The 12865-nt window shown below is 41.3% G+C and overlaps 1 protein-coding gene across 8 annotated transcripts in view; it reads right to left on the bottom strand.

The window, feature by feature from the left end:
- PIKFYVE (phosphoinositide kinase, FYVE-type zinc finger containing) overlaps positions 1 to 12865 on the bottom strand; it is a 301144-nt gene that overhangs the window by 182742 nt on the left and 105537 nt on the right. For all 8 annotated transcript variants that reach the window (XR_008847336.1, XM_056536875.1, XM_056536878.1 and 5 more), the window contains 2 exons: positions 8416 to 8545; positions 8155 to 8332 (listed from right to left, as the gene is read on the bottom strand). Coding sequence is in view for 7 of the 8 variants with exons in the window: in XM_056536875.1 (XP_056392850.1) it covers positions 8155 to 8332; positions 8416 to 8545 (308 nt within the window). In the remaining variant the exon portion in view is untranslated. The remainder of the gene's footprint in view (positions 1 to 8154; positions 8333 to 8415; positions 8546 to 12865) is intronic.

Genomic DNA, 12865 nt, shown 5'->3' with positions numbered 1-12865 from the left:
AGCACTCCTCTGTCTTATAGGACAGAAGAGAGCACAGAGGAGTCCTATCAGGCAGGAGAGAGCACAGAGGAGTACTATCAGGCAGGAGAAAGCAGAGAGGAGTGCTATCAGACAGGAGAAACCACAGAGGAGTGCTATCAGACAGGAGAGAGCACAGAGGAATGCTATCAGGCAGGAAAGAGCACAGAGAAGTAATATCAGGCAGGAGAGAGCACAGAAGAGTGCTATCAGACAGGAGAGAGCACAGATGAGTACTATCAGGCAGGAGAAAGCAGAGAGGAGTGCTATCAGACAGAAGAGAGCACAGAGGAGTGCTATCAGACAGGAGAAACCACAGAGGAGTGCTATCAGACAGGAGAGAGCACAGAGGAATGCTATCAGGCAGGAAAGAGCAGAGGAGTAATGTCAGGCAGGAGAGAGCACAGAAGAGTGCTATCAGACAGGAGAGAGCACAGAGGAATGCTATCAGGCAGGAGAGAGCACAGAGGAGTAATATCAGGCAGGAGAGAGCACAGAAGAGTGCTATCAGACAGGAGAGAGCACAGAGGAATGCTATCAGGCAGGAGAGAGTACAGAGTAGTGCTAGCTCAGCCTCACTTACTGGCCAATGGGGGAGATTTATCAAAACCTGTCCAGAGGAAAGTTGCTGCGTTGACCATGGCAACCAGATTTATTATATATAACAATGAGAGCAATGCTCTGATTGGTTTCTTTCGGCAACGCAGCAACTTTTCCTCTGGACAGGTTTTGATAAATCTCCCCCAATGGCCAGGCCTGTGCTTCAGCTTGGACAAAGCCATGATTTTTTATAAGCCATAAATTCTATAAAGAGGAAATAAATGATCAGACAGATTCAAAAACTTTTTATGTACTTGATAAGAAAATGTTAAGTCCCAATGGTATAAAAATTAGTATAGTCATACTGTTATTCCACATAAAAAAGGAAAAAAAAAAAAAAGAGAGAAGCTGTTTCCAATATGTTTTACTGTTCACTTAAAGTTTTTTTTAATGAAATTATTTTCTTGCCTTTGTAGAAAACGGGACATTGCATTCTGTTACCCTAAAATGTTAAGCCACTGAACTTAAAGGGTATGGGCACCTTTGAACTGAATTTTTTTTTTAACAGTTTATTTGTTTCCGGAACGCAAAATTAAAGGGGTAGTCCATTTAAGAAAAATATAATGTATTTAATTCCCTCATGTAATGATAAATATAACTTCCCAAGCATGTATTTATATGTAATGCCCTGTTGCAGAGCTTTATGAAGGACTTAGTGTGAAATGCAGCAAAATAGGCTATCCTGTGTCCACTCTGTCTCGGCTTTCTTCCCCTAACTGCCTCCCTCTGGCCCCCACCTTTTGAGACAGAGACCATGTGACTTTTTTGACGTTTATGGGGCCTGGCTTGCAGCTCTGTCTCTGAGTCTATGTATGCCACGCCCCCTAGAAGCATCTGCACAGAAGAAAGATCTGACAACTCTGAGGGAGTGAGGGTGTTTAGAAGCCGGGGACTTGGCTGCAGAAATCTTTAGCTGAGCAGAGGAAAGACAGAAGATGACACTGTTTGGAGGAAGCAGAAGAGATCTTGAGGTGTGATAAGACAAACTGTGTCTCTTATGAAGCAGAGCTGTGTGTCTTCTCATGGAGCAGAGCTCTGCGTGTGTGTCTCTTATGAAGCACAGCAGTGTGTCTCTTATGAAACAGTGCAGTGTGTGTCTCATGAAGCAGAGGTGTGTGTGTGTGTGTATGTATGTGTATCTCTTATAAAGCAGAGCCAAGTGTGTGAGTGTCTGTCTGTCTCTCTCTCTCTCTCTCTCTCTCTCTCATAAAGCAGAGCTGTGTGTTTGTGTCTCTAATTCAGCAGGTCTATAGTCCGCTACCTTTCCTCCGAGACCTGGAGCATTCTACCTCCGAGGCTGGGACCTCAGAACCTGCAACTTGCTCTGGGGTTTGGCTTACTGCAGTATCTCTCTGGTAAGCCAGGCCTCCTTTACGACTTTACTACGAATCAGTGCTCCTCTAGCTGTTGCAAAACCAAGACTTCCAGCATTCCCGGACAGCCTTTGGTTGCTTGGGCATGCTGGAAGTTTTAGGCACCATGGCTGAAAAAACACAGATTATATATAATATACAAAATTCTATATAATCCACACATTTATTTTTATGAAAAAAAAAATACATGTGTGTATATGTATTTTTATTCAAATATATGTGTGTATTTTTAATATATATATATATATATATATATATATATATATATATATATATACAATATATATATATATATTATGTTTTAGTAGAGCTTTATTGGGGAGATTTTGTAATATATATATATATATATTTATTTGTGTAGTCGGTGCTGAATCGTATAGCGAGCCTACCTAACTGAACCTCTTACTAAACTCCTGTTCCCTACTATCCTGTAACCTATCTAGGCAGCCTGAGTTGTGCCATATACTGCCGCGTAGGAGTACACCTGAAAAATAGAGGGCAAAACTCATAATGAGAACACAGCGCTATTAACTGGTGCAACAACCCCATGACCAATGACTGAAATGCATTGTGCGTTACCGACTATGGAATGGGGGTTTAGCGCATGTAGGTACTGGCTCCCCAGCACCCCTATTACCTAACCACGTATGCTGGCACACCATGATGTGACGCCGCGGTGCAGCAGGCCTAATGCTAAGGGAATGACTGGATATAATGGACGGATTGCTAAAGAATTAATAATACGAACATGCTTGACAAACAACTTGCAGTGAGTGCCGCCCCCTAAACAATGGCATCTGCTGACCCCATTGGACCCTTGACATGCGGAAGCAAAGATTGCAATACTCAGCTGAGCATCACTCGTGGGACTTGAGAAAATATAATTAACCCCTACTGTGATGTGCAGAACGGAACAGCCAGATAGCGTGCTGGCGAATAATTAACCCCTACTGTAATATGCAGCGCAGAACAGCCAGAGAGCATGCTGGCATGTAATTAACCCCTACTGTAATATGCAGAGCGGAGCAGTCGAAAGCGTGCTGGCATATAATTAACCCCTTACTGTAATGCGCAGAGCGGAGCAGTCGGAGAGCATGTTGGCATATAACTAACCCCTTATAGTAAAGTGCAGAGCTGAGCAGCCAGAGAACGTGCCGAAAAATAAATAAACCCCTTATAGTAAAGTGCAGAGCTGAACAGCCAGAGAACGTGCCGGCATAAAAATAACCGCATGTGACTAATCCCCCACCACACAGTTTTGGACCCGGTAACCGACACACGATAGACACTACATAACCATGACAGGCGCCGGGGGGTATGATGATAGCCTGTAAGCTCCCCCAATACAACAAGCAGGGGCTAGTTACCAGGCAGAAAACCCAAGGTGACAGCACCGACCCGGCTGTAGACATGCCGGTTCCGTACTGCCACGGGGGTTCGTGTGGGAGCGAGGACTCGTGCAGCCATCCTCAGACAACAGCAGCATGCCCCCGTCACGAGTCCCACTGCCGGTGGGGACTCTTAATACACTGCCGTGCCTGACCGGCCGGTAGAGGAAAACAGGCCACGTGGGACGCGTGTCCCCCTGTTGCCGAAACTGGGGCCGGGGCCTGGTACACCCCCGGACTCCGGCTTACCTCCGGAGAGGTGGCTGCGGAGAAACGCCGCCACCCAGGACAGCCCCGACCACTTACCCGTACCGCACCACTAGAGACAGCTTCCGGTCAGCTGACTCTGTGTGTCAGCTGACCACTCATCACGTGACGAACCCGCGGCGGCGAGCACAGGTACCGCCGCGGGTTCTTATAGCGAAATCCTGCCCCTCCCACAAATACAGGCTTAATGAATTAGCCTTAACACATATACACACACACACACAGTAACATTCCGAGTGTTGGGGTTGGCCAAGGGACTGGGGCAGAAAACAGCAGTTAGGAGGAAGTGAGCACAGAGGGGCAGCAAATAATGCTGGAACCTGTAGTTTAAAGATGGGGAAGGGAACAAGAAGGAGGGCAGAAAGGTGTATCAGAGCCACATACAGAAGATTAAAAGGTCACAGTGGAATAATAGATGCAGGGTTAATGTCCTATGCTGATTTTTGTTTTGTTTTATCATTGGATAACCCCTTTAAGTCCTTGACCTGGAGGGGTTTGTACAACAGTGTGGACAGGGTACCTTAAATTGGCTGGGAATAGGGAGGAAGGACACAAGGCAGTTTGCAGGAGCAAATCACATGGGCTGTGCATATGTGTAGGGAGAAAGCAGAGAAGCCACACCAAATTGTAGACTCCTGAAAACACAGACTTGAAACATGTATTAATGGGATGACACACCCACATGAGGAAAGAGAACAAGCTGCCAACTGGAGGTCTGAAAATGGGGGAAGTAATGGAGACTGCAGACTAAAACCTAGTGCAACATTTTTAATTCAATGCTAACAAAAAAATAATTATTTGCAACGTCATGGTAGTGCACAGCCTTAGGCTTGATTCACACTACCGTTAGAAGCTGCCCTGTTAAAGACCTGTTATTATGCAATAACGGATCATACAAAGACAGATTACAAAACTGTTCATAACGGATCAAGGATGACAGATGTCTTATTTTAATGGATATTTTGCTAAAATAACGGACATGTTGCAACAGTAGCAAGGGGTCTACTGTTAACACCTGAAGGGGCCACTATGAATACCTAAAGGGGGCTACTATTACTTAAGGGGGGGGGGGGTGCTAGTACAACTACCTAAACGGGACTGCTACAACCACTACCTAAAAAGGGGTCTGCTACTACCTACTACCGAAAGGGGGGCTACTGTTACTATATATGGGGGGACTGCAACTATCTACAGGGGACCTTCCTACAAGAAGTAACCGCTACCTATAGGGGGCTGCTACTGTCTAAGGGGCAGCTACCTACTCGGGGCACCTGTGTAAATGGGAAAACCATGTGAAGGGGCCTGTCTACCTACTTAAGTGACTACTTTTCCCCAACCCATTTATCTACCCTCTTAGCTGTGTGGGACACTGAAGGTTTATTATCACTGTATGGAAAGCTATAGGTGCTGAAAAAGTGCAAAAACTAAAATGTTTGTCTGGCAGGTTCTGTGGAGATGAAGGTGACTGGAAGAAATCCACATGACTGTCTGGGCCGGATGGAAAAGAAAAAGGAAAGCAAACGACTCCTATCAAAGAAGACGTCACCTGATGTAACAGTATGTAATGACTTATATGGTCTGCAGAGCTGATATCTACCACTATATGGTCACTGTATGTGGGGAATATTTCCACCTTGTATGCTGGCATTATTTGTATAATTGGTCTCAGTATACAGGATTTAGTCAGTAAGAGTATGATTGCAATATGTATGGTGATAATATTTCTTCTGGTATACTGGTATTATTGGTAATATTGGTCTCAGTATACAGGATTAGGTCAGTAATAGTATGATGGTGATATGTATAGTGATAATATTCCTCGCTGTATACTGGTATTATTGGTAATATTGGTCTCAGTATACAGGATTTGGTCAGTAACAGCATGATGTAATATATGGGGATGTATTGCTCCTGTGTCATTGTGTAAGGACAGGGAGTTTAGGCATGCTGGGAGTTGCAAAACTACTACTCCCAACATGCCTGGACAGCTGTTAGATGTCAGGGCATGCTGGGAGTTGTAGTTTTGCAACCTCTGAAGGTTTACAGTTTGGTTTTATAGGCTAAAGCAGCAGTGTAAAGCGATATTCCCATCTCATTAAGTTATCCCCTATCTGACTGCTGAATCCCCTACCAATTCTGAGGATGGGGACATAATTGTCTCCAGAGTGAATTGTGCGGACGACGTGTGAAAATGTAAAGTGACCTAATAGAAAATGATTGGAGCCGTGGCTGTGCAGGTGTGGTCCACACCGTTCACTCCAGGGACAACTGTGTCTACATCCTCAGAATCGCCAGAGGTTCCCGCAGTCAGACACCCACCTATCTGCTTGTAATCCCCTATACTATGGATAGGGGTTAAATTAATATTATGGGAAAATCCCTTTAACCCCTTAAGGACGCAGGACGTAAATGTATGTCCTGGTGCGGTGGTACTTAACGCACCAGGACGTACATTTACGTCCTGTGCATAACCGCAGGCATCAGAGCGATGCCCGTGTCATGCGCGGCTGATCCCGGCTGCTGATCGCAGCCAGGGACCCGCCGACAATGGCCGACGCCCGCGATGTCGCGGGCGTCCGCCATTAACCCCTCAGGTGCCGGGATCAATACAGATCCCGGCATCTGCGGCAGTGCGCGATTTAAATGAACGATCGGATCGCCCGCAGCGCTGCGGCGGGGATCCGATTATTCAGAACGCCGCACGGAGGTCCCCTCACCTTCCTCCTTCCGGCTCCCGGCGTCTTCTGCTCTGGTCTGTGATCGAGCAGACCAGAACAGCAGATGACCGATAGAACAGATCAGTATTAGCAATCATGGTATTGCTATGAATAGTCCCCTTATTCAAGTGTAAAAAAAATTTTTAAAAAAATTAAAAAGTCAAAAAAAAAAGTGAAAAATCCCCTCCCCCAATAAAAAAGTAAAACGTCCGTTTTTTCCTATTTTACCCACAAAAAGCGTAAAAAAATTAATTTTATAGACATATTTGGTATCGCCGTGTGCGTAAATGTCCAAACTATTAAAATAAAATGTTAATGATCCCGTACGGTGAACGGCGTGAACGTAAAAAAAAAAAGTCCAAAATTGCTACTTTTTTAATACATTTTATAAAAAAAAAATTATAAAAAATGTATTAAAAGTTTTTTATATGCAAATGTGGTATCAAAAAAAAGTACAGATCATGGCGCAAAAAATGAGTCCTCATATCGCCGCTTATACGGAAAAATAAAAAAATTAGAGGTCATCAAAATAAAGGGATTATAAACGTACTAATTTGGTTAAAAAGTTTGTGATTTTTTTTAAGCACAACAATAATATAAAAGTATGTAATAATGGGTATCATTTTAATCATATTGACCCTCAGAATAAAGAACACATCATTTTTACCGTAAATTGTACGGCGTGAAAACTAATCCTTCCAAAATTAGCAAAATTGCGTTTTTCTTTTTAATTTCCCCACAAAAATAGTGTTTTTTGGTTGCGCCATACATTTTATGATATAATGAGTTATGTCATTACAAAGGACAACTGGTCGCGCAAAAAACAAGCCCTCATACTAGTCTGTGGATGAAAATATAAGAGAGTTATGATTTTTAGAAGGCGAGGAGGAGAAAATGAAAACGTAAAGGCCTTAAGGCCAAAATGGGCTGAGTCCTTAAGGGGTTAAAGGCATGTTCACATAGACTGCATGGTTTTATAAAATAATTGCAATTGCACCCCTCACTACATAGCAAAGCAATGGCACAAGGCCAGCCTCTTGACTCCTAGAAGAAATTTCCACACTGAAATCTACGTCCTGGTTGGTGCTCCTGTGTTTCTTTCAATGAAGTTTTAGACTATATCTACTAGGTATAGTGCATGTATAGGTATAGAACATGTACTAGGTGTGGTACATTGCACTTCATTTCATTTGTTCCCGTTTATGGTTGTTGCACTTTATTTTATGCTTAAATGCTGGGGTTTGTGCAATTGCTTTACTGTGCATTATATTGTAGTAGGTCTGCTGCATGGAAATTTGGTGGTATTCAGCAATTATTTTATGTGATGTTTCACATATATTCAATAATTTTTCAGTGAACTTGTTTCAATGAAGATGTAAAGTCAAACAGCCAATGAAGAACAGAATGTTTAGTCCGGGTACAGGTGAAATAAACTAGAAAAATGCTATATAACTATAAATCACAAAGATATAAGATGCAAATAGATTTATATAATCAATTCTTCAGACTATTCAGGTTTATATCTAAATAAAAGAACATCAGAGAGGACAGGTGTCTGGATAAAATGTTCTTATCCCATATCCACAGGATTGGGGATAAGTATCAGATTGCAGGGGTTATGGCTGCTGGGCCCCCCCTGCGATCTCTGGAATGGGACCCAGACTCTCAGTGAGAGTGAGTGTTGTAGATGGTACGTCTCCCCTATTCTGTAGATAGTAAAGAAGATCATTTTCACTGTTCAACTCCTTCACATACACTGTCCACAGTCGGCTATTGCATAAAATGACTTACTTTTTTGATGTGAACATACTGGCGAATGTCCATATCATCATCATTTTTCACATCAGGTCGGACAGTCTGCACCACCTGGCATACTACTGGCACAATAATGTCACGCCAAGAGAGAGACAAAGACTCATTATACAGCAGCTGCTGTAAAAGGTACATCATGTGACTGTGGTTGGCTGATCTGAAAGAAAATGAAAGGAAATAAATATTACTAAATATTCTGCAACTTCATCGGACTGAAACGTAAGCAGGGACATTTCTTACAAGAGTCTTTCCATTGCCTGTTTTTCTCCATTTTCTTCTCGCAGCTGATCCAGGGTATTATGGTGCCAACCCAATGGAGTAAATGGAAGGTCTTTAGATTTCTCCTCCACACGTCTATTGAACAGAGACTCTAGAATTAAAAGCATTCAGTAAATACATTTTTTTATCCTGAACAGGCCAGAGACACTAAATAACTTCATTACTTTTACTGTTACTATCTCAGATTACTGTACATAGGGAAAAAAAAACATGTACTTATGTACTACCAGACATTTAATATCACCATTAGTTAAAGTTTAAAACCCCCTTTGGGGAAATTGTTTGGAGAAATATTTATAGATTTACACAACCTGAAGTGCTGAATGCAGACTTAATCCACTAAGATTATTTTTCCTATTTCTTCCTAGGTCTTACAATTGCTTCTACATAATCTACAATATGTGGAATTAGCACTATTTTCTCTGTATACTTGTATGTACAGCCTAAATGATTCTCCCAGCAGAATGTTTTGTATCAGTATCTCCTATCTTTTTATCCTGTGTGAGCTGTCCTTCAGGCTTTCCCTTCCCCGAATACTATGAGAGCTGTAAACTCTCCGCTACGGCTATATCTAACACAGAGAGCAGCAGGTAAAAGGAAGGTAAGGTAGGAAATTTCTAATAAAGACTATTTGGAAAGTTGCTTCATTTTGCATTTAGAAAAACAAACAAATATAAATAAATTGGTAAGTGCAAAGATGTCCACAGCCTTTAACTACTAGTACTGAGGCCTCTTCATTGTAATTACCAGTGGAAATCCAAACAGTCTGAGCCAAATAAGTGATAAGCTAAGTAAGAATGCTATAAGTCACATTTCGGTAGCTTGAATTTCAAACATGACTGGGGCACTTTTATAACAATAGTGTCATTCTTAGGCAATGTGAATTTTGCCAGATGTATTAAAGTGGCTCATTCTTTTTGAAATACCATGCAGCCTAAAATGTACCAAATTTAAAAGCACCAATTTTGAAACATGATGATCCATTTTAAGCCATGTTCTTCTGTTGAAGCCCTGCCCTTTTACCAACTACAGTGAAAAGCTTGTGCACCAGTTTTTGGTGCAACTGGCAGAATTTCAATGGTAAATGACTATAAACAAAACTAAAGCAATTATTTTAATTGCTATCTTCTATAGACTATCTTCTTCTTCTATCTTTCCATCTGAATGACCACATACTCCCGGTGCATTGATAAGATGCCCAGAAATCGTGTCACCAGACATCCCCTTACATTGACAGATTAACGGGAAAACAAAACTTCATTCCTTGATAGTCTGTGTAAAAGGGCCAGCGATTAGCTGACTAATGAGAAAACACTTGTTTGTTTGCCAATCACATCTTTTGGGAGACAAACAAAATAATCCTTTTTGGTGACGTGAAGTGCTGCACAGTCAATCACCACACCAACAAACACCTCCAGCAGAATGTCAGGATCAAGCACTGAGGCGCCGAGACTCTTCCAAGGTTAGAAGGATTTATTAACCATCATGCAACACGTTTCATGGTACTCCGCTTCATCGGGCATATTGGGAACAAGGGAGGTCAGTGGTATTTATATAACACCATTAACCCTTACATAGACATACAAAAGTATATAACTACAAAGATATTAAAATACATGAAAACCACAGCATTTCATCATGAATAAAACATAGGAACCGTCACATGCTAAGGTGCATTTTCAACGGTCTCATTTAAACCGCTAGGAAAAAGTGTGTCAAGAGTAAATATCCCAAAGAATTCCCTATTGATCAATTTTTGGAATCTGTTATGTGCATAAGGAGGTATAGTTTCATTGATGACAATGTAAAACATCAAAATTACCATCATGTTTAAGTGATAGGTGGCGGGACACGCTATGTAGCATGTAACTGTTCTTCCCATTAGATATGTGTTTATTAATGCGGGACCGCACCATCTGAACGGTGCGGCCCACATATTGAAGACCGCATGAACAAGAAGAAAAGTGTGTACATACAGTAACAATTACTAAAAACATTGATGGAATACATTTTTTTTTTTTATATTGGAAATTAAAGAATATTTTGAACACCCAATTATAGAGCAACATTTACACCTAGTTTTGTTGCATGGAAAGATGCCCTTCTGTATGGCACTGCTTGTATCAGCTGTGTTACTGAGACTGTCATTTTTTTTATCTGCTTGGGGCAATTACATTTTGCAGGTTACTAGACCTGTGAAAAGTAATCCCAGGCTGAGCTGGAGGAGATTACCCAATACAGGGTCACCCTTTAAGATAGACCAATATTTTCCAAGGATTAATTTGATATTGTTTGCAGCACAATTAAAGTTAGAAATGAAATTATATCCATATTTGTTAGAATTTTCCTGTCCATTCGTCATGTTTTGTGGTGAAGGCTAGGGTTTAGGGGATACAAGGCCGGATCGTTGTTTATTCTTGACTTTATTAAAAGCCTGTGAAAGTATAGATTTGGGGTAACCCTTTTCTAAAAACTGGTCACATAGAATAAGGGATTGTTTGGAAAAATCTTCAAACAAAGTACAGTTCTTACGGATCTGCAAATATTGCCCGTAGGGCACAATGTGGATCCATTTTGGAAAATGTGAGTTATTGAATTGGAGTAGAATATTAATATCTACTGGCTTAAAAAAAAGGTTGGGTATTGATTCCCCCCAAAGAATCCTTTCTGATCAGCAAGTCCAAAAATTCTATTTCAGTAGAAGAACAGTGGAGCGAATTTAAAGGGGTATTCCAGGAAAAAACTTTTTATACATAATATATATATATATATATATATATATATATATATATATATATTATCTATCTATCTCAACTGGCTACAGAAAGTTAAACAGATTTGTAAATTACTTCTATTAAAAAATCTTAATCCTTTCAATAATTATCAGCTGCTGAAGTTGAGTTGTTGTTTTCTGTCTGGCAACAGTGCTCTCTGCTGACATCTCTGCTTGTCTCAGGAACTGCACACAGTAGAAGAGGTTTGCTAGGGGGATTTGCTTCTAAACTGGGCGGTTCCCGAGACACGTGTCATCAGAGAGCACTTAGAAAAGAACAACTCAACTTCAGCAGCTCATAAGTACTGAAAGGATTAAGATTTTTTAATGGAAGTAATTTACAAAATCGGTTTAACTTTTTGGAGCCAGTTGATATATATAAAAAAGTTTTTTCCAGGATAACCCCTTTAAGGCCTCACTAATTTTGCTGACACCTGATGCCTGTATCAGGAACTGTCCAGAGAAGAAGAAAATCCCCATTGCAAACCTATGCTGCTCTGGACAGTTCCTGACACGAACAGAGTTGTCAGCAGAGAGCACTGTGGGCAAGACAAAATAAATTCAAAAAGAAAAGAATTTCCTCGGTAGCATACAGCTGCTAAAAAGTACTGGAAGGGTAAAGATTTTTTGATAGAAGTCATCAAAAAATCTTTTTAACTTTCTGGCACCAGTTGATTTAAAAAATAAATAAATAAATAAAAATTCCACCGGAGTACCCCTTTAACCCCTTAAGGATCAAGCCCATTTTCACCTTAAAGGAGATCTGTAGTGCTCTGAACTTTATCCCCTATCAGAAGGATAGGGGATAAGTTATAGATCTCGGGGGGGTCCGAGCACTGGGGCTCTCCTGCGATCTCCTGTACAGGGCCGCGGCAATGTACAGGAAAGGGGGCGTTCCGTCCCCGCATGATGTGGCAGCCGGCACGCCCCTCCATGAATCCCATAGAGATACATGGAGAGGCATGCCGGCTGCCACATCATGCCTGGACGGAACGCCCCGTTTTCTGTACATTGCCGCGGCCCCGGACAGGAGATCATGGGGGGCCCCAGCGCTCGGACCCCTGCGATCTAAAAATTAGCCCCTATCCTTCGGGAATAAAGTTCAGAGCACTATAGAGCTCCTTTAAGAACCCGGCCATTTTTTGCACATCTGACCACTGTCACTTTAAACATTAATAACTCTGGGATGCTTTTACTTTTCATTCTGATTCCGAGAATGTTTTTTTCGTGACATATTCTACTTTATGTTAGTGGTAAAATTTTGTTGATACTTGCATCATTTCTTGGTGTAAAATTCCCAAATTTGATGAAAAATTTGTAAATTTTGCACTTTTCTAACTTTGAAGCTCTCTGCTTGTAAGGAAAATAGACATTCCAAATAAATAATATATTGATTCACATATACAATATGTTTACTTTATGTTTGCATCATAAAGTGGGCATGTTTTTACTTTTGGAAAACATCAGAGGGCTTCAAAGTTCAGCAGCAATTTTCCAATTTTTCACAGAATTTTTCAGGGACCAGTTCAGTTTTGAAGTGCATTTGAAGGTTCTTCATATTAGAAATACCCCACAAATGACCCCATTATAAAAACTGCACCAATCAAAGTATTCAAAAGGACATTCAGTAAGTGTGTT

The sequence above is a fragment of the Hyla sarda genome, chromosome 8, assembly GCF_029499605.1.
Source record: "Hyla sarda isolate aHylSar1 chromosome 8, aHylSar1.hap1, whole genome shotgun sequence".
Taxonomy (NCBI): Eukaryota; Metazoa; Chordata; class Amphibia; order Anura; family Hylidae; genus Hyla; species Hyla sarda.
The sequence above is the reverse complement of the archived record's forward strand: the minus strand, read 5'-3'. Positions and strand labels throughout refer to the sequence as shown.